The 27,775-nt window shown below is 52.6% G+C and overlaps 1 protein-coding gene across 6 annotated transcripts; it reads right to left on the reverse strand.

The window, feature by feature from the left end:
• Positions 1 to 370: 370 nt before the first annotated feature.
• LOC133356308 (cilia- and flagella-associated protein 36-like) lies at positions 371 to 27,351 on the reverse strand. 6 transcript variants are annotated; one of them, XR_009756839.1, is made up of 11 exons: positions 26,759 to 27,351; positions 16,532 to 16,596; positions 14,552 to 14,653; positions 12,024 to 12,138; positions 10,241 to 10,331; positions 7,113 to 7,251; positions 6,469 to 6,574; positions 5,472 to 5,674; positions 4,504 to 4,776; positions 3,067 to 3,264; positions 371 to 2,521 (listed from the first exon to the last, which is right to left on the reverse strand). XR_009756839.1 is itself a non-coding variant. In XM_061573761.1 (10 exons), exons 1-10 carry the CDS (start codon positions 26,850 to 26,852, stop codon positions 2,435 to 2,437), a joined length of 1,323 nt encoding a protein of 440 aa, XP_061429745.1. In that variant the 5' UTR covers positions 26,853 to 27,346; the 3' UTR covers positions 371 to 2,434. The 6 variants fall into 6 exon arrangements, 1 of the variants encoding a protein (XP_061429745.1); XR_009756837.1 differs by having other exon boundaries at positions 6,421 to 6,574; positions 16,532 to 16,584; positions 26,759 to 27,349; XR_009756835.1 differs by having other exon boundaries at positions 6,421 to 6,574; positions 26,759 to 27,347.
• Positions 27,352 to 27,775: the final 424 nt, after the last annotated feature.

Consider the following 27,775-nt stretch of genomic DNA (forward strand, 5'->3'; position numbering starts at 1 on the left):
TGACAAAGAGAGCCGCGTTGAGCGAGGAATTGCCGCTGCTCATGGCTGCGGCGTGACAGCAATGGAAGGGTGCGCGTGTGGAACAAAAACCCACCTCCAGACATTCACAGACACGGCACAAAGTCGCCTTTATTGACTAGTGTGTCGTAGCGGACACTTGAGAACTTACACGGGTTATTAGTTACATGAGAACATTGTCAAAGCAGCTAGCGACACATCTAGCCTCGTGCGGCAACACACACTTGTGTCATATGAATGCTCACTTCATCGGGTGTCCCTTGATTGCTACGTGTGTGCAGTGTTTATTTTGTGTGTTTTAGTTTGTGGTGTTTAAGTTTGCGGTGTTTTATTTTGTGTGTTTTAGTTTGTGGTGTTTTAGTTTGTTGTGTTTTAGTTTGTTGTGTTTTAGTTTGTGGTGTTTTAGTTTGTGGTGTTTTAGTTCGTCGTGTTTTAGTTCGTGGAAGCGCAGTACAACAGCAGACCGGCTTGCTGTACTGCCCTCCGCTGCGTAAACCACGTGGTCCCACGACAACCTGTGCCCAGTGTTGTGCGTTGTGGTCATCCGGCCAATGACTGGACAGGCTCCAAAAACCCCCACCTCCTCCACCCGCTTCGCTTCCAAGATCTGACATGATTGGGCGCATTTCAGGCGAGATATGGTCATCGGCAGTTAATGCGATCAATTAAAACAAATGTTCTATTTATGTGACAAACCTTACTAATTGGCTGTGTCGGGTGGTGGCGGGTTCAACGACACATTTATGCGATCTAACCCAACAAAAACCTTTAACTATGGATTAAACAAATCGTTGACTGTTGACGCGAGTGGGAGTCATCGACTGGTGTAGTAATGGGTACGTGATGGCAGAGGTGTGGACTCGAGTCATGTGACTTGGACTCGAGTCAGACTCGAGTCATGAATTTGATGACTTCAGACTCGACTTGGACTTGCATAACAATGACTTTGTCCCACCTCTGAGGTGTGGACTCGAGTCATGTGACTTGGACTCGAGTCAGACTCGAGTCATGAATTTGATGACTTCAGACTCGACTTGGACTTGCATAACAATGACTTTGTCCCACCTCTGCGTGATGGTATTAACTTTGAAAAGGTCTAATGCAGGATTTCCCTGACCCCAGTCCTCACGACCCACCGCCACGCTTCGCCATCCTGCATTTACCAAATGACTCCTCCACCATTCAAAAACAGGTTAACGCATCCCATGCTGCATGCGCCCGATGGTTGTTAAACACATCCCACGTGACACGCTAAGCAGTTAACGCTGTGTCACATGGAACACGTGTGCTGTACCCGTACACGAACCACTTTACTGCTATTTTTGTTTTACCAGGTGAGGCCCATTGAGCTATGTAGCTCTTCTTCAGAAGCGATCTGGCCGTCACAAATGATAGCTCAACGAAGTAGTGGCTCATCATCACGTGGGCATGTATAGCAGCCAAATACTCTAAATGTTTTTAAATGTGGAGGGAAAAACCAGAGGATCCGGAGAAAAATCCACGCGACCACGGGGAGCACATGCAAATATACAGCAGCAGGCGTCAGGGTCGAAATCGAACCCACGACCTCCTGTATACCAGGCGAGGTAGTTAACATCTCGCCACATGTATTGTGTGTGTGTGTATACACGAAATACGTGTACACCACACGTGCACACTGAGATCTTAATGTAACGTGAATCGGCTCTATTAATGCAAGAACGTTGATTGTTTAGCGGCATCACGTGGGACGTCTTTGACAATCATCGGACGCGGGCAGCAGCGTGGAACCAAGTCACGTGTGCTTGAATGGGGAGTAAATTCGGTAAACGCGGAAAGACGTAGCGTGGTGAGTCGCCAGGAATTGGGAAACCCTGGTCGAATAAAACCTGGATCTACCGATTACAATTGATTCTTAGAACACAATGCATCCAGGGAATGGGGGGGTCATATTTGTTGCATGTCAAACTTGAAATCCAGCTGGGTCTGTTCCGTGTCATTGACCCGGAAGATACGGTTCAGCACACCGGCACATCGCAGCGAGGGTGCCGCTCGCTATGCCTGCTGGCTGCTCGTCGCGTGTGACTTGTCTATTCCAGTCGAGCAGCGACGCAGAAGATTAGTCGTCGATGAATGGATCCCCGGCCGTATTCGCGGTCAGCTCGCTAAGACCTCTACCGGCATCACATTGACAAAAACTAATAAGAATGAGGCGTTAATGAACGTTACTTAACATTACATTATGAAGTAAGGTGTGTCTGTATCGCTTGTTATTCCTATACTGACCGATTTCTTATATATATATATGTTTTTTTCATCACGTGTAGTGTACTGCGTCACGGAAGGCAAACGCCTTCGGCCGTACACGCACCGCTGTGGGCGGCACGGGCCACCCTGAGCTGGCGAGCGTCAGTCCAGAGTGTGGAGGGGGGCTGGCTCACTTCTTCTGGAGCAGCTCCTCCTTGAGCTTGTGAGCCACCCTCTTCCTCTGCTCCAGCGTCTGCGACTCCTCCGTGCGTGCGCCCTGCGGTGAGCACACAATGTCATCAGCACGCGCCAGCTCTGCCGTTGGCGCCCTAATAACGAAAATGATGATGATGATGATAACAACGAAGGTGCCACAATACAATTGCTCGCTCACGCACCTACTGGCAGGAAGTGCACCCGATTAGCTACGTACGGTGCGAAAGAAGTTCAACGTACTGTACGTACAGCTCTATCGAGCATCGCTCGGTGGTGTGTGGCCAACTCTTGCACGTTGGCCAGTGTGCCTCAGAAGAGGCGTTGGGTACACCCACATTTTATCCCACCACGCATAATCGGCCGATCGACTCACCGTGGTGTACTCATTTATATCTGCTGGTTGGACAGATGTGGTGAGGGCAGGGGGGATTTAATAAACGTGATCCATCGTTTAACACGTAGGCTTTCGCGACCAATATTATTCATAACAAAGATTTTTGGGTTAGATCGCGTTGGTATAAATGTGTCGTAAGCCTCCACCATCCGACGCAGCCAGATAGGTTCGTCACGTAAACAACGCGCCAATTAGTTACTACTTCAGCCCACCGGTGTGTTGGAGAGCGATCCATCGTTTTATACTCCAGGGCCGGGAGATCGAACCGGCGACCTCTGGATTGCAACAACAGCGCCCTTTAGTTACTCGAGCATGAAGGCCTCGCCGAGTCTCAACACCTCCTCAGGAAGGTCCTGATCTGCTGCACAGACGGGTTCAACGAACCCGCTTGCTGTGCTGCCATCTCCTGTCTACCTCGCATGCAAAGCCGAAAGGTTACTAATATTATTATTGTAACATCAATGCATAGAGGTGTGGCGGTTGAAATATACTTCTTGAAAGAAAGACGCGATCAGAAAAACGAATAGATCAGACGAGTTGGCCTGTGGCCGCATCTGCGCCCGAGAGCCATTGCTGATGTTGGCTGCACGTGATTAGATTCTCTGCTTCTGTTGCATTAAATCAACAGGTAAGTTCAACCTCTGCAGGCCCCGCCCATTCCTGTTATGCCCCGCCCCCATCACTCCCTAGACCACGCCCCTTCCTCTGCAGGCCCCGCCCATTCCTTTTTAATGCCCCGCCCCCATCACTCCCTAGACCACGCCCCTTCCTCTGTAGGCCCCGCCCATTCCTCTTTTATGCCCTGCCCCCATCACTCCCTAGACCACGCCCCTTCCTCTGCAGGCCCCGCCCATTCCTCTTTTATGCCCTGCCCCCATCACTCCCTAGACCACGCCCCTTCCTCTGTAGGCCCCGCCCATTCCTCTTTTATGCCCCGCCCCCATCACTCCCTAGACCACGCCCCTTCCTCTGCAGGCCCCGCCCATTCCTCTTTGTGCCCCTCCCCCCCCGACTACTTCGGCCCCGCACCTTCCCGCGGGCACGGGTTTGGGCTTGTTTGGGTAGCCGTGGTGGGGGTTGTAGAAGGGGGGTGGTAGGGTGGTGATGGAGGGAGGGTAGCAGTGGTAGTGGTGAGCGGGGCTATGGATCGGGTGGCTACACGACAGCGACGACCTCAATCCTTTTAGAGCAGCACTATAAGAGCATTATAGATTAAAGCTCTTATAATTAAAGATTCTTATAATAATACTAGATGGACTAGAGCAGTGGTCGACAAACCAAAATAACAATAAGAGACAATTTTTTTCGAATTCGGTAAAAACTCAATATTTCATGAGCCGCAATGCATGTCAATACGAGACCGTGGCCCTTAATAAAGAACGTCACGAAACAGTCTTTAAGGAAACGCATGCGGCTCCGGAACTGCAGGTTGACAACTCCTGCCCATGGTAAAGTGGACTCCCATGGTAATCTCCCATGGTAATGTAGACTCCCATGGTAAACTGGACTTCCATGGTAAACAGGACTCCGTAAAAAAAAAACCCTCAATATTTCAAGAGCTGCGATGCAGTCCTTGAAGGGCCGCATGCGGGTCCGGGGCCGCAGGTTGCCGAATGAAAAACACGCCTGCGTGTGCGCACGCCGCTCGCCTGTTTCCCCGTGGCCGTGGCTGCCGGCCCCGGCCGATCGGCGACAGCGCCGCCCGTGGCCGACGGGCCTCTCCGCGGAGCGTCCCCGTCGCCGCCGCAGCCGCCGGCCGTGCACGCGTCCGCCCTGCCGGGACCCGGCGCCTTTCGGTCGTTGGAGACGGCGCTGGCCTGCCGCTGCGACGAGCCCAGCTGCTCGCGTTTTGCCGCCAGCAGGCGGTCCCGCTGCTGCCTCAGGTACTCCTCCCTGCTCCGCAGCTCTTCCGCAGACAGGTTCTACCAACACGCGTTGACACACACAGAATCAGAGAGGTTCTACCAAGACGCATTGACACACACACACAGAATCAGACAGGTTCTACCAACACGCGTTGACAGACACACACAGAATCAGAGAGGTTCTACCAACACGCGCAAACCTCGCCAGGACGTGGAGCGCCACACTCCAATGTTTTCAAAAATTACATCGTGAGAGGGCTCCCCCAGAACTCTGGTAGTACCGCGGGGCGGGGGGGGGGGGGGGCACGGCACATCCACTCGAGATATTTGGGGGATGCACTTCAATTGAGCAGATGCTAAAAGGACGACGTTTTGCACGGTGTCGCCGCACCGGTCGGCCCTACGTGACCTCATCGCATCTAGTGGCATCATCACATCTACCCCAGCCGCCTGGAACAAAACAAAACAGGATTTCTCCACAAATCTGGATGTCCGCCTAATGATGGCGGTTGTAATTACTGGCAAAACGTCGTACTCAGATTGTAAATGTTGTGTATTTGCTCTCCGACACACCGGTGTGCTGCACTAGTAACGAAATGGCACGTTCTGTTTACGTGACAAACCTTACCAATTGGCTGCGTCGGGTGGTGGCGGGTTTAACGACACATTTATATATTTACGCGATCTAACCCAAACCTACGTTATGGATGATATTGGTCGTGAAAGCCTACGTAGTGTTAAACTGCCCGTACGTGTTTCAGGGAGACGGCTGCCTCCTTGGGCCTCGTCTCGTGGAGCTTAGAGGCCTGGGCCTTGCCCGGCAGGGCCGCCCCGTTGGGCTGGCTCGCACGGGGCTGCTGCTGTTGCCGCTGCTGGGCCACCGCATCCGCGCTCATCCCACCTGGCGGCTCGGAGGGGAGTTGGTGTGGAGGCGGCTGGGTTGCTTGACTCCCGCCTGTGGAAGCAGAGCGTTGCTGTGCCATTGGAAACACGTTGTTGAGCGCAAATGGACACGCCCGGGTACATTCTCAAATGTAAGGTGGTGCACATACAATCCCTTTGTGCCAATCGAATGCTAGACCATATTTAACCACGTTAGGGAGCTGTGTGGCTCAAACCTGCTGAGCCTCCGAGATCTGATGGGTATTCTCGTGATCTGGCAATAGAAGGTAGCGAATCGCAGCGAGACGTGTCGAAGGAACTCATGGGGTGTGGATGGTTGGCCGGGTGGCTCAGAGGTCCAAGCACTGAGCTGGCGCCACTGAGATCCTGAGTTGGAATCTGGGTGTCAGCCACTCGTGAACAACCCGGGTTCTCAAACGCATTAGGTTGACAGTCTCATTCCCGGTCACCAAATGACTGCGCAAAAACGATTATGTTAAAGTTGGCTTTGACACTTTACTTGGCGAAATTCCAGCTCTTGAGAATCAAAACTACGTCCGCTTGAATTCCACGTGACAATTCTCATAGCAGGGTGTGTGGGAAAGTGTACCCCGAGCTGCGTGAAGATTAACGGGGCCACGTGAAGTCTACTTGATGAGAAATCCCACTAAAGGTTTCTTCGATAGCCATTCTGGACACGTGGGTCTGCGTTGCTCTTTGAGAGTTCCAGACGGAGCCTGCGGCTCTTGACACGACCGCAAGAGTACAAGTGGAAAATCGTAATAATACTTGGGAAAAGCACAACAGCGTGTAACTGACCAGGCACAGACGGGACGTCCTGCCGCGCTGCTGGTGCAGATGACGCACCGGCAGCCTGGTGCTGGGATGGGCCCGTCGCGCCAGGCGGCTCGTCCGCAACGTCAGAACAGCGTCGACCGCTCGGGCCCGGCACGTCCGCGCAGCACTCGCTGACCTAGGCCGAGACCCACGCGCGTGATCAGGCGGGACGCCAGCGGCGCAGGGCTCCGCCGCGTCACACCCATTGGCACTTCCTTCAAGGGCCACTCTCGCAGCCTCCATCATCCTCAGTGGTCATCACCAACATCATCTGGCACTTCACCTTGTCACAAGAGTCAACGCGTCCTCCAGGGACCGTTCCTACAGTCTCATCATCATCATCACCACCACCACCGTCGGAGCTCACCCCGGTAACCTGCGCTCCTCCACTCTGCATGCGTGTCGTGGGTTGGCCCGGCCATTTCCCAGGGTCCTGGACTGTAGCGAGATATGTTTTTGAAAAAGAAAGCCACTCTAAATCGTGGTGTCCGCGACAGCTCCGCAGAGCGATTCCCATGCCCTGACGGACCAACCAGTGGTCCGCGACCCCATAAGCTGGGAACACCCCGGGGTCAACCGAGGCCAACGTGGTCCAGTTACCACACACACATAACCATCGCCCCCCCCTTCTAGCTTGCCCAGGCCGGGTGAGCTGAGCTATGAAGATGTGAAACCTGATGATGGATGGAGCCCTGTAGCAGAGGTCGCCCTTCTCTGCATGGCTCTTCATCCTCCTGCTCCTCCGTGGTGCCGGGCTCCAGGATGCACGACCTCCTCCACCGCTGCTCCATCTCGTACTGCTGCTTGGACGCCCTGCATACCCCACAAATGCAGCCGTGACAAAGATCCCCCGGTATAGCCCTAACAGGCTGTTGGGGCAAGTCCCGTTAGCGAGCACCTATGTAGGGCCGGCACGGCACACGAGGGGGCGGGTGGCCAGCACCACGCCCGGCCGCCTTTGTCACCCCGGTGGCGATGTTTACACACCGCACAGGGTACTTATTTGAGGCTGAGTCGACCTAGGGGAGGACTAGGACCGGTTGAGATAATCGTCACTGGTGTTGGCCTTGAGTGGGAATCAATCTTGGGCCCCCGGGTTTGTAGCGCAGCACGCCAACCGCGACACTACCGCTCCCCGCACACACGAGTCGACGCACGTATTGAATGTTTAAGAAATTATTTCAATCGCCTCATCAGTTCGTCTGCGCTGGTCTCTGGGAAACAGCCCAAAGTGTCACGACCATTATCGGCCACGAAATCCGCACAAAAACACAACGGAGACTATTTGTGAAACAAACTAAAGCCATTTTCCAGTGGGCAGTGGGACCGACTAAAAGGATTTGCGGGCCTACGCATTACCACCGCCTAATTTGTCAGTGATAACTCTCCTGGGCATCCTCGGCCCGGGACGATCGTCCTGAATTCCCCCCGCTAAGAGGCTTATCCGGAGATTGTCTTCAAAGCTCGTTTTTCAAAAATCCTCTCCCGCTCGCTCCGCGCACATTCTCGCCGGGAAATTTTGGGCGGGCGATTTTTGATTTTGGCAGCGCACCGTGCAAACCCCCCCCCCCCCCGTCCCCCGTCGATTAATTTCCCCCCCCCTAAAAAATTCGCACACTCACGGCCACCGTGGCCTAAGGACAGACACACAGTGACTCCGCTTGGCCCATCAGGGCGTCGTGGGATTGCTCCGTGGAGGTGTTGCAGACACCTCGTTTTAAAGTGGCTTTGAATATATATTCTTGGTTCTTTCGGGAAAGTCACGTAGATAGAAAACTAAAAATATTAAAATTTTAATTTTTTTGTTTCCTATCTACGTGACTTTACAAAAAGAACCAAGAATATGAATTCCTGCAGTCATTAAAGTTTTAAGTCAAAATTTGCCTTTCAATATTCCAAAAAATATCTTGTTACAGTCCGCAGCAGGCATCAGGGTCAGGATCGAACCCATGACCTCTTATATATTAGGCAAGGCAGACAACATCTTGCCACCACGGAACCCAATCGACTTCTCTGTGGTCTCTCTGTTTAAGTGCTATGAAGAAGGGACATTGCCTGAAACGTCACCATATTTATATTGTCCTTTAAACGCCACTCGCGGTGTTATTGACGAACAAGTTGAGTTTGTTTGTTATTTGTGCTTGTGCACCACTGTCAATGCAGCAGCAGCATCACCAAATAAATTGTTCGGTTATTAATACACGGGTGCCACAGTGGCCAGATGTTAACTACCTCACCTGGTGTACAGGAGGTCGTGGTTTCAATCCCGACCCTGGCGCCTGCTGCTGTATATTTGGAGTTTGCGTGTCTCTCTCCCCGTGCTTGTGTGGATTTTTCTCCGGATCCTCAGTTTTTCCCTCCACATTAAGAATCAACATCATGCATTTAGAGTATTCGGCTGCTATAAATGTCCACGTAATAAGCCACTTCATTGGGATATCATCTGTGGCGAGGTCGCTTCCGAAAAAGAGCTAACTTAGTGGGCATTACTTGGCTAAATAAAAAAAAATTGTCCGGTTTTAGTTTAGTTTTAACATAAAATCAGGCACTCACGCCCAGCGTACCTCTCTGTGTGATCGACACGTGCCGCATCATGATATCCCTGGGAGCTTACGCGCCCCGCACGGCTGCCACGTTCGCGAAATCCTTCCGCAGTCCCACGCCGGCCGCCAACGGCAGCAACGCCGCCGACAAAGGAGGCCCTGTTTCAAGCTCTTTGGCAGTCCGTTTTGTGTCCCGGGTGTGTGCCGACCGAGCTATATCTGTGTTACACCGATAGAGACGCAGAGCCCATTCGGAGCCCTCGCGGGGCGGTGCAACCTGGCGACCGCCAACTCGCGACATCTGAGAAGCCGATTTAACCGGAGGGCCTCAGCCTCGACTTGAACCCGGGGGTCCGAGCTGTGTCAGCTGGCTGCTCTGACCTCTGAGCCACGCGGCCACTTCAGGGGTCTTGTTTCATATAAATGCACACAGTCTGTTCTGTCAGGCACCTTGACATCTATCGTGCTGTGACACTCCTCAATAACGCAGCGACGCTCCTCCAGCCTCAGCTCCTTCCCACTCACTGACTCCCGTGCCGTCCACCGCTCACGCTGTGCCCGGCACTTGGGTGGCCACGTGGAGACCCTGTTTCACCTTGCTGTGGCCGTGCACAAAGCATTAGGGCAGGGGGATCAGGCATCTTACGCAAGAGGTGCCGTTTGGGTGGGGTAAGGATGCTATGGACTCGATTAGAGATTCGTTGATCGTGGCGCTTCCTAATTGTGGATTAGGGCCACCACACTGTATATGGTCACGTGCTAGTCCAGTATGGGCGGCCTCTCTTCCACTTGCCCCACCTGCAGCCACTCTTCTTAACAATTGGACGTCCATAATATTTAAAAAAATGCCTAATTCGACATCTGAACGCGCGCGGTGCGGTGGCCGCCCTTGTTAGAATGGCCAGCCAAAATCCGCCGCCAGCATGACCGGAGTCTGCGTGATGGTTGACGCAACTTGACGAGATCAGCAAGGTGGAATTGTGGTTCATTTGTGGCAAGCACTCTGTGTGTCATGAATGCGACCAAACTGCTTACTCTATCCTCCTCCACCCTGCACACCGTGTCCCACCCATCACTCCTTCCACTCCCTCCCCCTCCCCATTGCATCGTCAACCCACGTTACATTGCGAACCCCCAACTTGCTTCCCCGCCTATCCAGCCGTGACACGGCCTGGTCGGTTGGCCAATTAACACAGGGGGACAGGGGTGGCCGGAGTTGGGAGACGGAGCAGAGAGAGAGAGAGATGTGACTAAGGCACCTGATCGCCTCCTGCAGAAGTTGCATCTCTTCCCGGTCCAGCTCTCCTGCCTTGTCCAATCCGTCCACGCTCATGCACTCGGGTATCACGCCTGCAGCACAGCGGCAACACGGCCACAGATTAACCACCACCACCACCACCCACCGCCATAGGCAGCCGTCTCACCCGTGGGCAGCGGCGTACGAAGTCGGACGCATCGGAGGATGTTGGAAATGCTCGTTGATGAACGTCTTGGGTGTTTTTTTCAATAACATTTCGTTTCCTTTTTGGTTCTTTGGGTAAAGTCACGTAGGTATAAAATAAGATTAAATCACGACGTTTCGGGCGCAACACAAGCCTCCGTCATCAGGTGGGACAACCACAGCAAGAAACACTTCAGCAATTGTTTCTTGCTGTGGTTGTCGCTTGTGTTGCGCCCGAAACGTCGTGATTTAATTAAAATTTTCACCTACGTCACTTTACCGAAAGAACCAAAGAGTATGGATCCCTGCAGTCACGAAAAACTTCAAATCTAGATTATATTTCGTTTGTGCGTGAGAATACTGTGTTACAATTCTCACCACTTTTTTATACGGTGTTCTCCTTTTGTGCTTTTCTTACTCGTTTTTATTGACGTAGTATTACACTGTGCTCTTTTGCCTACCTATTGCCTCTATTGAATTTGTTGCTGTTATAGCTGCTGCACTGCTTGAGAGGAGAGAGAGCTTACAAGTAAAGCACGTCACTGCACCGCGTTACACTTCGCTGTATCCTGTGCATCTGACAACTCAACTTTAGATTGATTACATTTGGTATTTGCGCCACTCTTACAGTGCGAGGCTATCACGACGAAGGAAGGTGGCGTGATTTTTAAAGACGCAGTGTGCGGTAGTTTCACTCTGATGGATGGGAGGGGGGGTGCCAATGTTTGCGTGTTTCCAGTTGAGTCATCTGTCGGTTACATTTAAAACTTGGACCACGACGCCGGCACGGTTGGCTATGTTACGGTGCGAAAGAAGTTCAACATACATACACATACAGTACGCACGCAATGGGCTTGCTCTTTTTCGGCTGACGTCACGGGATCTCTAACGTCCCCCGTGAAGCAGATGGCGCGTGGTATTTTTTTTACGGTAAATGCACCCACGGTAATAACGAGGGCGGCGTCTGGGTTCGAACGGCGAAGCTCGGCAACAAGCGACGAACGTGCCACAGCTCTGCCATGTCACCCATCACAGTTTCTAACAAAAAGACAAAGATCCCCCGTATAGCTGTAACAGACTGTTGGGGCAAGTGCTCTGAGCGAGCACCTATGAAGGCCGGCACGGCACACGAGGGGGTGGGTGGCCAGCACCACGCACGACCGCCTTTGTCTCCCTAGTGGCGATGTTTACACACCGCACCAGGTACTCATTTGAGGCTGAGTCGACCGAAGGGACGCCCAGGACCGGTTCAGATAATCGTCACTGCTGTTCACCGTGAACGGGAATCGAACTCGGGTCGCCGGATACATAGCGCATCAGCACGAACTGCTACACCACCGCTTCCCACAATTTTTTACAACAACAACCGCCATTCGCCACTAAGTGGCGGTGACATCACCACGGTGCTTGTGCCAGGCTAGGTGCACTTTAAGGCCACGTGAGGTGTCGAACGCCCGCTGGCAGGAGGTCATGGGACAGACCCAGGTGCCATGGGTTGACTGACTGAGATGACTGGCAAGATGCATCACCTGTACCCCTTACTAACACACACACACACGACATCTGAGCCACCTGGCCACCGCCATGCTTCTGCCACTCACCCTTCTGCTCCTGCAGGTGCATGAGCGCCTGCAGCTCCAGCTCAATGTTCTTGCGCACCATGAGCCCCTTGAAGAGCTCAAAGTCGTCTGCTGCCAGCACGGGCTCGAAGACCTGCTGGCGTCGCACGCGGCAACACAAAGAGAAAGACGATGATCCCCCGTTTCGCCTTAACAGACTTTTGGGGCAAGTGCTGTTAGCGAGTAACACCTATGAAGGCTGGCACGGCACACGAGGTGGCCCGTATCATATTAGGAAGCCACTGGAGCCATGTATTATGTTTGTAGTCCTTCCCCCGCACCTCCGATTATCACGGTTGGCTACGTACGGTGCGAAAGAGGTTCAACATACACACAACACACCTGGCCACCTTTGTCCAAGCAGGAAAGCAGCCACAACAACTGCCCAACCTCTGGGGTCCTTTTCACGTGAAGGCGTTATCAGCCAAACGATGGGAGTGTAAACACGTGGTGAGGAAAGCGGAGCACCTCCAGATAGCCCACACATGCGAGGGGGCAACTCTCCACCTGTACAGAAGGCACAGGTGGAGCCTGGCGAGCCAGGGTCCTCCCCCTCCTCCTCCCTGACTCCCACGGGAAGCGAGTTTCACGACGTCTGCGCGGCGATTCACCAACCCTCGCTGCTGCCTCCGCAGCGCTGGATTACAAGGCTTGCGCCACTCCGCAGCCCGGCTAAGTCGACATGCATCAAGATGTTAAGCCTGGGATTTGAAGGGGTGAAGAGTAGTCAGCATTGTGGATGGCCACGAGGAGCCACAGCAGTGAGGGCAGCAGAGGAGGGCTCTCGTTGAACACAATTCACCCCGAATGCACCCGATCCCATCGGATCTCGCGCGCAAATATGGTAGGTCCTCACTTGACGCACGGTGCTCACGTGAGTTCTCGCGGTAACGCGGTTCTCCCATTAGGGAACACGTTTCGCACAACGCGGAAGGCGTGCCGTTATAATGCGGAAGGCGCGCCGTTATAACGCAGAACACTGTTATAACACGGAATGCGCCCGTTATAACGCGGAATCCGTACCATTATAACGTGAAACACACACCGTTCTCACGCACTTTCTGAGCGGTTGACAACTACTTTTTTAGCTGAGTGGTACGGTGATACGGTACGTGGATTGATGCGGTAACACGGCGGTTTACCCTCAGTTACTTGTCCCGCCATCTCACTGCGTGCGTGTAGTAGTACATGGTATCTCACCAAACTTTTACCGTTACATTATTTATGGGAAATCGTTTGTTCTCCAACCGCCTTTTTCTCCCGACGTGGCACTTTCCAGGAACGCATCTACTACTGCTGCTATTGCTGCTGCTATTGCTGCTGCTACTGCTGCTACTGCTGCTGCTACTGCTGCTACTACTGCTGCTACTGCTGCTACTGCTGCTGCTACTGCTGCTACTACTGCTGCTACTGCTGCTACTGCTGCTGCTACTACTGCTGCTACTGCTGCTACTGCTGCTACTACTGCTGCTACTACTGCTGCTACTGCTGCTACTACTGCTGCTATTGCTGCTGCTATTGCTGCTGCTACTGCTGCTACTGCTGCTACTACTGCTGCTACTGCTGCTACTACTGCTGCTACTGCTGCTACTGCTGCTGCTACTACTGCTGCTACTGCTGCTACTGCTGCTACTACTGCTGCTACTGCTGCTACTGCTGCTGCTACTGCTGCTACTACTGCTGCTACTGCTGCTGCTACTACTGCTGCTACTGCTGCTACTACTGCTGCTACTGCTGCTACTACTGCTGCTGCTACTACTGCTGCTGCTACTACTGCTGTTACTAGTAATGCTGATACTGCTGCTACTGCTGCTGCTACTGCTGCTACTGCTGCTACTACTGCCACCACCAGCGCGTTGTTGGCGTTTTTAAAACGCAAAAATAATTAGTGCAGTGGCACGCTTTGCACGTCAAGATGACAGCACCATCCTTGGGTACATGGCGAGTCCTCGAAATTCCGGGGTGGGGTGCTCCAGTATTGCCGTGGAGTGCCACTGTGCCTCCTCTTCTATTGAAGGAGCACAGGCCACAGTGGTCTACTGTACGGTCCATAGTTTGGGGTGCCGCGGTGACTATGAGATGTTAACTACCTCGCCTGGGATGCAGGAGGCCTTGGGTTCGATCACGACCCTGACGCCTGCTGCTGTATATTTGGAGTTGGCGTGCTCTCTCCGTGATTGCGTGGATTTTTCTCCGGGTCACTGCGGTTATTTTTCACTCCACGTTTAGAATCAACATCACGCGTTCAGAGTATTTGGCTGCTAGACACATCCACGTGACAAGCCACTTCGTTGGGCTATCGTTTGTGGCCAGGTCGCTTCTGAAAAAGAGCTACGCAGCTCAGTGCGCCGTGCCTGGTCAAATACAAAAAAGTTTAGTTTGCAGTTAGTTAGCGTGGCCACATTCACGCTGCTGAGGCTCGTGGCGAGATGTTCAGAGAGGTACGGGCGCCGCAGACACACCCCGCCCGACCGCCTTTGTCTCCCCACCGCCGCACCGTGACCACCTACGTGCAGGTGCTCCGACTGCACACTCTGGGCGCTGCACGCATCCAGCAGCTGCTGCTCCGAGATGCCCATGTCCTGCAGGTAGCTCTCCAGCAGACCCTCCACCTACACGCGCAGGCAGGCATGGCATGGCAGGCGAGGGGGAGCCCCACACTTTATGCTGGACGGCTGCCCCACGGTATAATCGTTTAGCCGCTGTGCACTGGCCCCTATACAAAACCAAAACAAATCTTAGATATTTATCGCAACGAGCGACTTTTTACCCGCGGCACCCCACGGGAAGGGGTGTAGAGTCAAGGATGTAATATATGGGAAGATAAAAGAGTTAAGAGGAACGGGAAGAGAGAAGAGCAAGCATGGGAAATCAGAGGAAAAGGATGGAAAAGGAATGGAGAAATGGGACCCGAGGTGTCAGGGAACGTGAGGATAGGGAGGAAGAGGCGACCTAAGGGGCTTCGACGCTGTTGTCACAGCGGGCGGGGAGAGGGGAGCAATTTCGCATCTGTGATTTGCAGGGTTGGCGACGTACGGTGTGAAAGAAGTTCAACATACACGCATACATTCTAAGGGGGGGTCGGCCACACAGAAGTGGCGTGATTTACAGGAGGCTCGAGCTGATTGAGATATACAGTAGAGGTCTATCTGCAGCAGAATGTCGCTGAGCAACCAGGAAAGCAGTGCTGTGGACAATGCAGTCTGCAGTGACACGGTGTGTAGAGACGCGGCGTGCAGTGACACACTGTGTAGTGACACAGTGTGTAGTGATACAGAGTGCCACTGCGCCCAATGAAGCTGGAACCTGGATTTGAACCTACGATTCCAGAGTTGCCAGCGCACGGCTCTGACACGGCCATCATGAGTAAGGCCATGGACCCACCACCGCCCACTCCATTCTACCCTCAAGGCAGTTTTTACTTGCGTCAAATGCCATGAGATGCGATGGCATTTAGACACTAGGGCATGTGAATTGACAACCGTTTGTCGTTGTTGTACAAGTTGCATCCTCATTAAGACTCATCAGTCGAGTGCTGCACAGCCATCATTTCCTACCGCTACAATTTGTGACCGGGGGATTTATGATGAGTGGGCAGCCCAGTGTCTGCACGGTGGAGGCCCAGGAGGGCAGAGAAATCTGCGGTACAGGCAAAGCTACTTACAAGCGCCATGCAAAGCTCAGTGATAATTAAACACAAAGACAAAACGAAGATCTCCCCGTGTAGCTTGCGCAGGCTGCTGGGGCAAGTGCAGGCCACTATGCATGGATGTACGTTGAACTTCTTTCACACCGTACGTAGCCAGCCGTGCGTATCGGAAGTACGGAGAAAGGATAACAAACTAACACACAAAAAGCAGTGATCAAGAATTGAGTTTTCATGGCATATGGGAGGGTGGGTGGCCAACACCACGCCCGACCGACTTTGCCTCCCCATTGCCTACGTTTTATACACACCGCTGCAGGTACTTATTGAAGGCTGAGTTGACCTAGGGGCGTTCCCAGGACCGATTCAAATTATTTGCCGCTGTTGTTGGTCACGAGTGGGAATCAAGCCACGTTCGCAGCGCAGTGCGCTAACCACTACACTACCTCTCCCCATTCAAAGATTTAAAAAAAAGTCTTAACGGGCTGCTGGGGCAAGTGCTGTTAGCAAGGACCTATGAAGGCCGGAATGGCACACGAGGGGGTGGGTGACCAGCACCACGCCTGACCGCCTTTGTCTCCCGAGTGACGATGTTTACACACCGCACCAGCTACTAATTTGAGGCTGATTCGACCTAGGGGAGGCCTAGGACCGGTTCAAATAATTGTCACTGGTGTTGACCGTGAGCGGGGATCAAACTCGGGTCGCCAAGCTCGTAGCATGGCGCGCTACCCGCTACACTACTGCTCCCCACACACTACGTACGGTGCGAAAGAAACTCAACATACATACATACACGCACATGCAAGGGTCTGCAGGGCAAGTGTTGTCTGAGTGCACTCACCAGCTCCTTGTACTCCCTGTGGATGTCCGTGTACGAAAGTTTATTCTCCTCTCCTGGATCGAACACTGAGTGTCAGAAGTTTCAGAATCAGAGAGTTTATTTCCCACTGAGATGAAGCCCATTTAGCCGCACGGCCCCCTCCCTGTTCAAGGGGCGACTTCGGCTGTCAGACAACTACCGCAGCAAAGCGTTACAACAAATGACCAGTTTAATAAGCTCGCTTAAGTAAAATAAAATCTAATAACATTACAGTATCTTCAAATGTAAACACGTACACAGATGAATGCCAGCAGGCAACAGCAGCAGCAAATTACCAGTTAATACGCGCACGCTTTAAAAAAAAAGGTTCACCATAACAATATTATCTTCAAACGTTAACATGTTCACAGTTATGTACAATCACACTTGATACTCTGTGATCTGCGCGGTGTCTGTTTAAGGCAATGCGGGGATGGCAGAGTGGGAGGAGATGGCCAAGGAGAAGACACCAACCAGGTGGGTCCTAAACCTTCCAGCAGCTACAGAAAACGCTCTCGAGCCAAACTGTGAATGGAATCTGTGAATTGTCAACAAACAATCGCAACCGATCAGCATGATGAAGTATATTAGTTATCATGACCAACATGGCATTGAGAGTCCTTCATTCAGGAGTAGATTTACAAAGAAGTATGAATGATGCGAAATTATTCAGACAGGAATGTCAAACCGACTCTCAGCACTCATTATTTCTGGAGAGGTCGGTCCTGCATTGTGATGTTTGCCCAATTCCGTGAATGAGTTGGGGGCCGGCCATAAATGACGTCACGCGATTTTGGACGATTTTTGACCCCCCCCCCCCCCCTTCGTCACACGGCGTCACAAAAAGTCATCCCCCCCTCAAATATGACGTCACAAAGCTCTGCCCCGCCCCCCCAATAGATAAAACATGCTTCAAATCACTTTAAACTATTGTCATTGTAGTGCGTATTTAATGTGGCGCTGCGCTCTGATGTTGTAGGAGAAAACTTTTTTTTATTAAAAAGTCTCTTTAATTAAGTAGAACGTGTTGCCTATCTATATATATAAAATCGTTCATGTCTGTCTGTCTGTGTGTGTGTGTGTGGACTTTGGCCCATACGCACTTTCATTGGACGGCGGTTGCCCCTGGCAACGGCTAGCCACGCCTTCGCCGCTTTCATTGGACCTGGCAACGGCTAGCCACGCCTTCGCCAAGGGCTGCAGTTTCATTGGACGGCGGTTGCCCCTGCCAACGGCTAGCCACGCCTTCGCCACTTTCATAAGCTCCGTATTTAATTAAATAATAGCCATTACACAGTATTGTTGGAGCGCTAGGGGGGGGGGAAGGAACGCCACCCGTACCCTGCCTCTTCCAAGCCGACAATTTTAGGCGAGGCCGCAGGCTTTGCACGCTACTAGGCCTCGACACCCACCACGCCACTCTGAGGTAAATTCATCAAAGTTTTTCCTACTCTTCACTACACCCCCACCACAATGTGTGCTATTAATATTACTTTTAAACCCAACGCGCCAACAATCGATTACTTTAATGTTCACTGTACAAATACTCATTAAGCTGGGTGAGCGTACTGCCAGTCTATCATGTACACTGTAGCCTGCTTATTAAGCTCGGTGAGCGTACTGCCACTCTATCATGTACACTCTAGCCTGCTTATGAAGCTGAGTGCGTGTACTGGCAGTCTATAATGTGGACTCTTGCCTGGTTATTATAATCGATTCTTTATATGTTCTTTGTACAAACAGTCATTAAGCTGCTTGAGCGACCCCAGTTCGATTCCAACTCACGCCCACCACCGCTGACGATTATTTGAAACGGACCTGGCCCTCCCCTAGGTCCACTCAGCCTCAAAAGCGTAACTGCTGTCGTGTGTGAACATCGTCACTGGGGAGACAAAGGCGGCGGGGCATCGTGGATCCAAGTCCCGGGCGAAGCCGGGTCATGTGTATGTGTGTTTGTGTTTATGTGTATGTCTGCGTGTCTCTATGTATGTGTGTATGTACGTGTGTGCATGTGTTTGTGTGTATGTATGTGTGTGTCTATGTATGTGTGTGTCTATGTATGTGTGTGTATGTGTGTGTATGTATGTGTGTTATGTGTCTGTCTGTGTCTGCATGTATGTGTGTGTGTATTGTGTATGTGTTTGTGTGCATGTATGTGTGTGTTTGTGTGTATGTGTATGTCTGTGTGTATGTGTTTGTGTGTATGTGTGTGTATGTATGTGTGTGTATGTGTTTGTATGTGTTTGTGTGTTTACGCTCGCATTACACAAATGTGTTGCTGGTCTAAGGCGTTCCTCGCACAGCATTGCCGCTTTATTATTTCAGTCGTTTACTGCCTTACGCACCCTCAAAGTCGTGTGTGTCTGCAGCAAGCGCGTGTATGTGTACCTATGGACGCGCGCGCGTGTGTTGTGTAGGGGGAACGGTAGTGTAGTGCTTAGCGTGCTGCCTGTGTGTGTGTCTGTGTGTGTGTGTCTGTGTGTGTGTGTCTGTGTGTGTGTCTGTGTGTGTGGTGTGTGGGGAGCGGTAGTGTAGTGGTTAGCGTGCTGTCTGTGTGTGTGTGTCTGTGTGTCTGTGTGTGTGTGTCTGTGTGTGTGTCTGTGTGTGTGCGCGTGTGTTGTGTAGGGGGAACGGTAGTGTAGTGCTTAGCGTGCTGCCTGTGTGTGTGTCTGTGTGTGTGTGTCTGTGTGTGTGTCTGTGTGTGTGTGGTGTGTGGGGAGCGGTAGTGTAGTGGTTAGCGTGCTGTCTGTGTGTGTGTGTCTGTGTGTGTGTCTGTGTGTGTGCGTGTGTGGTGTGTGGGGAGCGGTAGTGTAGTGGTTAGCGTGCTGTCTGTGTGTCTGTGTGTGTGTGTCTGTCTGTGTGTCTGTGTGTGTGTGTCTGTGTGTGTGTCTGTGTGTGTGCGCGTGTGTTGTGTAGGGGGAACGGTAGTGTAGTGCTTAGCGTGCTGCCTGTGTGTGTGTCTGTGTGTGTGTGTCTGTGTGTGTGTCTGTGTGTGTGTGTGTGCGTGTGTGGTGTGTGGCGAGCGGTAGTGTAGTGGTTAGCGTGCTGTGTGTGTGTCTGTGTGTGTGTGTCTGTCTGTGTGTCTGTCTGTGTGTCTGTGTGTGTGTGTCTGTGTGTGTGTCTGTGTGTGTGCGCGTGTGTTGTGTAGGGGGAACGGTAGTGTAGTGCTTAGCGTGCTGCCTGTGTGTGTGTCTGTGTGTGTGTGTCTGTGTGTGTGTCTGTGTGTGTGTGTGTGTGGTGTGTGGGGAGCGGTAGTGTAGTGGTTAGCGTGCTGTCTGTGTCTGTGTGTGTGTGTCTGTGTGTGTGTCTGTGTGTGTGTGTGCGTGTGTGGTGTGTGGGGAGCGGTAGTGTAGTGGTTAGCGTGCTGTCTGTGTGTCTGTGTGTGTGTGTCTGTGTGTGTGTGTCTGTGTGTGTGTGTCTGTGTGTGTGTCTGTGTGTGTGTGTCTGTCTGTGTGTCTGTGTGTGTGCGCGTGTGTTGTGTAGGGGGAACGGTAGTGTAGTGCTTAGCGTGCTGCCTGTGTGTGTGTCTGTGTGTGTGTGTCTGTGTGTGTGTCTGTGTGTGTGTGTGTGGTGTGTGGGGAGCGGTAGTGTAGTGGTTAGCGTGCTGTCTGTGTCTGTGTGTGTGTCTGTGTGTGTGTCTGTGTGTGTGCGTGTGTGGTGTGTGGGGAGCGGTAGTGTAGTGGTTAGCGTGCTGTCTGTGTGTCTGTGTGTGTGTGTCTGTGTGTGTGTGTCTGTGTGTGTGTGTCTGTGTGTGTGCGTGTGTGGTGTGTAGGGGGAACGGTAGTGTAGTGCTTAGCGTGCTGCCTGTGTGTATGTCTGTGTGTGTGTGTCTGTGTGTGTGTGTCTGTGTGTGTGTCTGTGTGTGTGCGTGTGTGGTGTGTGGGGAGCGGTAGTGTAGTGGTTAGCGTGCTGTCTGTGTGTCTGTGTGTCTGTCTGTGTCTGTCTGTGTGTGTCTGCGTGTGTCTGTGTGTGTGTCTGTGTGTGTGTCTGTGCGTCTGTGTGTGTGAGGAGCGGTGGGTGTAGTGGTTAACGCTACGCTGCGCTACCAACCCGGCGAACCCAGTTCGATTCCCGCTCATGGCCACCACCGGTCAAGATTATTTGAACCTCCCCTAGGTCGAATCAGCCTCAAACGAGTAACTGGTGTGGAGTATTAACATCGCCACTGGGGAGACAAAGGCGGCTGGCCGTGGTGGATACAAGTCCCGGGCGAAGCCGGGTAGTACAGCTAGTCTATATATATAAAATCGTTCATGTCTGTCTGTCTGTGTGTGTGTGTGTGGACTTTGGCCCATACGCACTTTCATTGGACGGCGGTTGCCCCTGGCAACGGCTAGCCACGCCTTCGCCGCTTTCATTGGACCTGGCAACGGCTAGCCACGCCTTCGCCAAGGGCTGCAGTTTCATTGGACGGCGGTTGCCCCTGCCAACGGCTAGCCACGCCTTCGCCACTTTCATAAGCTCCGTATTTAATTAAATAATAGCCATTACACAGTATTGTTGGAGCGCTAGGGGGGGGGGAAGGAACGCCACCCGTACCCTGCCTCTTCCAAGCCGACAATTTTAGGCGAGGCCGCAGGCTTTGCACGCTACTAGGCCTCGACACCCACCACGCCACTCTGAGGTAAATTCATCAAAGTTTTTCCTACTCTTCACTACACCCCCACCACAATGTGTGCTATTAATATTACTTTTAAACCCAACGCGCCAACAATCGATTACTTTAATGTTCACTGTACAAATACTCATTAAGCTGGGTGAGCGTACTGCCAGTCTATCATGTACACTGTAGCCTGCTTATTAAGCTCGGTGAGCGTACTGCCACTCTATCATGTACACTCTAGCCTGCTTATGAAGCTGAGTGCGTGTACTGGCAGTCTATAATGTGGACTCTTGCCTGGTTATTATAATCGATTCTTTATATGTTCTTTGTACAAACAGTCATTAAGCTGCTTGAGCGACCCCAGTTCGATTCCAACTCACGCCCACCACCGCTGACGATTATTTGAAACGGACCTGGCCCTCCCCTAGGTCCACTCAGCCTCAAAAGCGTAACTGCTGTCGTGTGTGAACATCGTCACTGGGGAGACAAAGGCGGCGGGGCATCGTGGATCCAAGTCCCGGGCGAAGCCGGGTCATGTGTATGTGTGTTTGTGTTTATGTGTATGTCTGCGTGTCTCTATGTATGTGTGTATGTACGTGTGTGCATGTGTTTGTGTGTATGTATGTGTGTGTCTATGTATGTGTGTGTCTATGTATGTGTGTGTATGTGTGTGTATGTATGTGTGTTATGTGTCTGTCTGTGTCTGCATGTATGTGTGTGTGTATTGTGTATGTGTTTGTGTGCATGTATGTGTGTGTTTGTGTGTATGTGTATGTCTGTGTGTATGTGTTTGTGTGTATGTGTGTGTATGTATGTGTGTGTATGTGTTTGTATGTGTTTGTGTGTTTACGCTCGCATTACACAAATGTGTTGCTGGTCTAAGGCGTTCCTCGCACAGCATTGCCGCTTTATTATTTCAGTCGTTTACTGCCTTACGCACCCTCAAAGTCGTGTGTGTCTGCAGCAAGCGCGTGTATGTGTACCTATGGACGCGCGCGCGTGTGTTGTGTAGGGGGAACGGTAGTGTAGTGCTTAGCGTGCTGCCTGTGTGTGTGTCTGTGTGTGTGTGTCTGTGTGTGTGTGTCTGTGTGTGTGTCTGTGTGTGTGGTGTGTGGGGAGCGGTAGTGTAGTGGTTAGCGTGCTGTCTGTGTGTGTGTGTCTGTGTGTCTGTGTGTGTGTGTCTGTGTGTGTGTCTGTGTGTGTGCGCGTGTGTTGTGTAGGGGGAACGGTAGTGTAGTGCTTAGCGTGCTGCCTGTGTGTGTGTCTGTGTGTGTGTGTCTGTGTGTGTGTCTGTGTGTGTGTGTGTGGTGTGTGGGGAGCGGTAGTGTAGTGGTTAGCGTGCTGTCTGTGTGTGTGTGTCTGTGTGTGTGTCTGTGTGTGTGCGTGTGTGGTGTGTGGGGAGCGGTAGTGTAGTGGTTAGCGTGCTGTCTGTGTGTCTGTGTGTGTGTGTCTGTCTGTGTGTCTGTGTGTGTGTGTCTGTGTGTGTGTCTGTGTGTGTGCGCGTGTGTTGTGTAGGGGGAACGGTAGTGTAGTGCTTAGCGTGCTGCCTGTGTGTGTGTCTGTGTGTGTGTGTCTGTGTGTGTGTCTGTGTGTGTGTGTGTGCGTGTGTGGTGTGTGGCGAGCGGTAGTGTAGTGGTTAGCGTGCTGTGTGTGTGTCTGTGTGTGTGTGTCTGTCTGTGTGTCTGTCTGTGTGTCTGTGTGTGTGTGTCTGTGTGTGTGTCTGTGTGTGTGCGCGTGTGTTGTGTAGGGGGAACGGTAGTGTAGTGCTTAGCGTGCTGCCTGTGTGTGTGTCTGTGTGTGTGTGTCTGTGTGTGTGTCTGTGTGTGTGTGTGTGTGGTGTGTGGGGAGCGGTAGTGTAGTGGTTAGCGTGCTGTCTGTGTCTGTGTGTGTGTGTCTGTGTGTGTGTCTGTGTGTGTGTGTGCGTGTGTGGTGTGTGGGGAGCGGTAGTGTAGTGGTTAGCGTGCTGTCTGTGTGTCTGTGTGTGTGTGTCTGTGTGTGTGTGTCTGTGTGTGTGTCTGTGTGTGTGTCTGTGTGTGTGTGTCTGTCTGTGTGTCTGTGTGTGTGCGCGTGTGTTGTGTAGGGGGAACGGTAGTGTAGTGCTTAGCGTGCTGCCTGTGTGTGTGTCTGTGTGTGTGTGTCTGTGTGTGTGTCTGTGTGTGTGTGTGTGGTGTGTGGGGAGCGGTAGTGTAGTGGTTAGCGTGCTGTCTGTGTCTGTGTGTGTGTCTGTGTGTGTGTCTGTGTGTGTGCGTGTGTGGTGTGTGGGGAGCGGTAGTGTAGTGGTTAGCGTGCTGTCTGTGTGTCTGTGTGTGTGTGTCTGTGTGTGTGTGTCTGTGTGTGTGTGTCTGTGTGTGTGCGTGTGTGGTGTGTAGGGGGAACGGTAGTGTAGTGCTTAGCGTGCTGCCTGTGTGTATGTCTGTGTGTGTGTGTCTGTGTGTGTGTGTCTGTGTGTGTGTCTGTGTGTGTGCGTGTGTGGTGTGTGGGGAGCGGTAGTGTAGTGGTTAGCGTGCTGTCTGTGTGTCTGTGTGTCTGTCTGTGTCTGTCTGTGTGTGTCTGCGTGTGTCTGTGTGTGTGTCTGTGTGTGTGTCTGTGCGTCTGTGTGTGTGAGGAGCGGTGGGTGTAGTGGTTAACGCTACGCTGCGCTACCAACCCGGCGAACCCAGTTCGATTCCCGCTCATGGCCACCACCGGTCAAGATTATTTGAACCTCCCCTAGGTCGAATCAGCCTCAAACGAGTAACTGGTGTGGAGTATTAACATCGCCACTGGGGAGACAAAGGCGGCTGGCCGTGGTGGATACAAGTCCCGGGCGAAGCCGGGTAGTACAGCTAGTATTTATTTAAAGTTGCGCATTTTGATGTGACGTCACATTTCTCACCCCCTCCCCCGTCACACATCGTCACAAATGTCTGACCCCCCCCCCTAGGTGCGTGACGTCATTTATGGACGGCCCCTAACGGCGTCCGGGGCTTGGACATGGAAGCGCCGTTGAACGATGCCGGAGTGACGCCGGATGTGTGGCGAGCGGTGGCGCAGCGGTTAGCGCTACGAACCTGGCGACCCGGGTTCGATTCCCGCTCACGGCCAACACCGGTGACGATTATCTGAACCGGTCCTGGGCCTCCCCCAGGTCGCGGTGTGTAAACATCGCCACTGGAGAGACAAAGGCGGCCGGGCGTGGTGTTGGCCACTCACCCCCTCGTGTGCCGTGCCGGCCTTCATAGGTGCTCGCTAACAGCACTTGCCCCTACCATCTGTTACAGGCTATACGGGGGATCTTTGTCTTTTTGTTTTTCCATCCGTCAGTCATCTCGGGGAGCGAGCCAATGGCGAACCTGGGTCTGTCCCGTGACCTCTTGTCAGCGAGCATTCGACACTTCACGTGGCCACAAAGTGCACCCAGCCTGGCACAAGCGCTGTGGTGATGTCGACACTACTTAATAACGAATGGTGGCTGTTGTCTATAATAAAGGTTGTTGTTGGGTTAGATCGTGTAAATATAAATTTGTCGTTAAACCCGCCACTACCCGACACAGCCAATTAGTAAGGTTTGGCAGCTCAACAAAACGTGCCAATTCGTTACTACTTCAGCAAACTGGTATGTTGGAGGATAAACCCACAACGTAGTGGTGGCGGGTTTAATAACAGGGCCCATGGCAACATGCTGCGTCACTAGTCAGGGGTTTACACAGCACAGAACCTCCATCGTTCCGTCTGTGCTGCTGCCCCTATGGAATTATCTCCCCCTAGCCATTCGTACCTATGCCGACGCCTTGGCATTGGTCCGAACTAGCAGGCAATGCCGTGTCACTCCTGGGAATTAAAATATCCTGGCTAGACAAAATAAACTTGGTCACGTCCAGGCTCATTAAATGTGCGTATGTCTAATAAACTTATTTCGCACCGTATGTAGCCAACCGTGCTAATCGGAGGTGCCAATGACAGTCTCCTATCAATTATGTCTTCAATCACACCTTACCTTGAACATACTGTATACTTACACCCTTTTCCAGTGGTTCTGCCTTACGTACATGTCACCCAGTGTCTTGAGTTGGAGCTGCACATGGATGCTCTATAAATCCAAGCCTAAGACCAATTAACCTGGAATACAGCCCAGCTTCAGCACGTCTCGGAAGCTAAACAGATTTGAGCCTGCACTGGGCTTGGATGTGCGACCACTATGCAAGTCTGGTTTTTATAGGCGGCTGAGGGACTATGCTATGTTGTGGGCAGCAGCGGGAAAATGCAGCAAAATCCATCGTTGTACTGTGCTTCTATGCTCCCCAATTGCACCAACCCGCGGTGACCAACGTGATGATAGCATCATCAAATAACCACCACGACCTTTAAGGCGTGGGGAGAGACACGTGTAATTTGTGACCATGCAACTCGAACTATGTACCATATAGTAACCCCATAGAGACACACAGACATACATAGAGATACATAGGGACCCATAGAGATACATAGAGATACATAGGGACCCATAGAGATACACAGATACACATATGGTCCCATACAGATAAACAGAAACACATAGGGACACATAGAGACACAAAGGGCTCTATAGAGATGCATAGACACACACAGGGACCCATCGACATACATTAAATACAAGCCACAGTAGTGTGATTGTGGCCATGCCACCCCAACTACGGGACCAGGTAGTAGACCCACTGCAGTCTCCGCTCCTTCAATGGGTGACCAACCAACTCTATTTTTCTCCTGAAGCCCTCTCCTCGTGGCCAGGAGACCTCGACAATAGCATCTCGCTCCCGAACTTGCTACTTGCAGTAGAACAGAACGCGGCGTGGGGGAGACACTCATGAAGCTATGGGACTGACATTATTAAAAACTGGGGTTTGTATCTTGTACACACCGTTAGGGGGAAGGCCCCATCGTCCAGCAGTGTATCGACCATGGTGCAGTGGTTAGCGTCCTGCACTACGAACCCTGGATATCCTGGTTCGTCTCCCACTCACGGCCAACACCAGTGACGAGTATTTGAACCGGTCCTGGGCCTCCCCTAGGTCTATTCAGCATCAAATAAGTCCCTGGTGCCATTTGTTAACATCGTGGTGTCTGCCACCCTAATGGAGTTCCGACTCGGCCTTCATAGGTGTTCGCTAATAGCACTTACCCCAACAGTCTGTGAAGGCTATACCGGGGACCTTTGTCTCTTGGCATCAGCATCCGATGAGCCATAAAGATCATGTTCACGTGGTCAGAAAGTTGCAACAAACAATACGAGAATAACGACACGAGCCAAGAGTACGGTTTAACAAAAATAAGCGAATCACTAAAAACAAATCAACGTTTATTTTACCGGGTAAAGCCCACTGAGCTTACTAATTGGCTGTGTCGGGTGGTGGCGGGTTTAACGACACATTTATAGATTTACGCGATCTAACCCAACCCCCCCCCCCCCTGTATTATGAATAATATTGGTCGCGAAAGCCTCCTACTAAGTGTGAAACCCACTGATCTATGAGCTTCTTCTCCACGACTGACCATGAAGTTCATCATCGTCCACCGCGGAAACGCACGCCAGCCACAAGGGGGATGAAACACAACTCGTGTTAGTCAGACGTTTCGTGCCCGCAACTCACCCGTGCACCTGTGCTCGATGAATCCCATCACGGGGTCTGCCCACAGCGGGCTTTGCAAGAACCCCACCACGCTGTCAACCACCCAGTCGCTCATGCTGCCACCCTCATGCCCAGGGACACCCACGCCACCCAACTCCTCCTCGCCAGCGCGAAGCAGCAACGAAGTCGTCCAACTCGCACCCTCTTTGTCACGGCATCCGTCCAAGTAGTCCTGGCTCGTTCTTCCTGGTCTCCTCGACTCCTGGGTTCCCTTCAGTGACCTCTTCGTCTTTACGGGGTTCCAAGACCCTGGTCCTCAGATCGTGAAGCTCTCGGGACCCTGAGCTCCTCTGCTCCTTGATTATTTCCCGAGGTCCTCGTCGTTTTGTGATGTGCCAGCTCTTGGTCTCTTTGGTCCCCTGAGCTATTAGGGTCCTGCGAGCCGCTCCGAGTTGGTATCTTGTACTCAGTCCCTCCACTGCTCAGGTCCCGTGCCACTAACGCCTGCTGCGGCTGCCGTCTCTCTCCCTCTCTATCTCCCCCCACCTCTCCCCCCCCCACCTCTCTCGCTCTCTCCCCCCCACCTCTCTCCCCCACCTCTCTCCCCCCACCTCTCTCGCCCTCTCCCCCCACCTATCCCCCCCCACCTCTCTCCCCCCACCTCTCTCCCCCCACCTATCTCCCCCCACCTCTCTCCCCCCACCTATCTCCCCCACCTCTCTCCCCCACCTCTCTCCCCCCACCTCTCTCCCCCCACCTATCTCCCCCCACCTCTCTCCCCCCACCTCTCTCCCCCCACCTCTCTCCCCCCACCTCTCCCCCACCTCTCTCCCCCCACCTCTCTCCCCCCACCTATCTCTCCCTTCACGCCCTCCCCGTCCCTGGGCCGAGTGTTAAACCCCAGATCAGGCGACGCGGCCGCATCCCGTGGCCATGGCAACGGAAATCGGTCGTCTCCAATGGCAACGCAGGGAGGGAGGGCGGGGGAGGTGGAGTTGGAGCTCGGCCGCCATGGTAACGACGGGCCCCGCCCCCCAA

This window comes from Lethenteron reissneri, chromosome 53 (genome assembly GCF_015708825.2).
Source record: "Lethenteron reissneri isolate LAM-NWPU_2019-01 chromosome 53, ASM1570882v1, whole genome shotgun sequence".
Lineage (NCBI taxonomy): Eukaryota > Metazoa > Chordata > Hyperoartia > Petromyzontiformes > Petromyzontidae > Lethenteron > Lethenteron reissneri.

What these genes read in the sequence shown, in the direction of transcription:
- LOC133356308 (XM_061573761.1), bottom strand. Translation starts at nt 26,852, where the DNA reads ATGAGCGACTGGGTGGTTGACAGCGTGGTGGGGTTCTTGCAAAGCCCG. An exon ending in CATCGAGCACAGGTGCACGG is followed by an intron (nt 16,597 to 26,758) that starts GTGAGTTGCGGG and finishes TCTGACACTCAG; the next exon opens with TGTTCGATCCAGGAGAGGAG. An exon ending in CAGCCGTCTCCCTGAAACAC is followed by an intron (nt 4,777 to 5,471) that starts GTACGGGCAGTT and finishes GCGTGTTGGTAG; the next exon opens with AACCTGTCTGCGGAAGAGCT.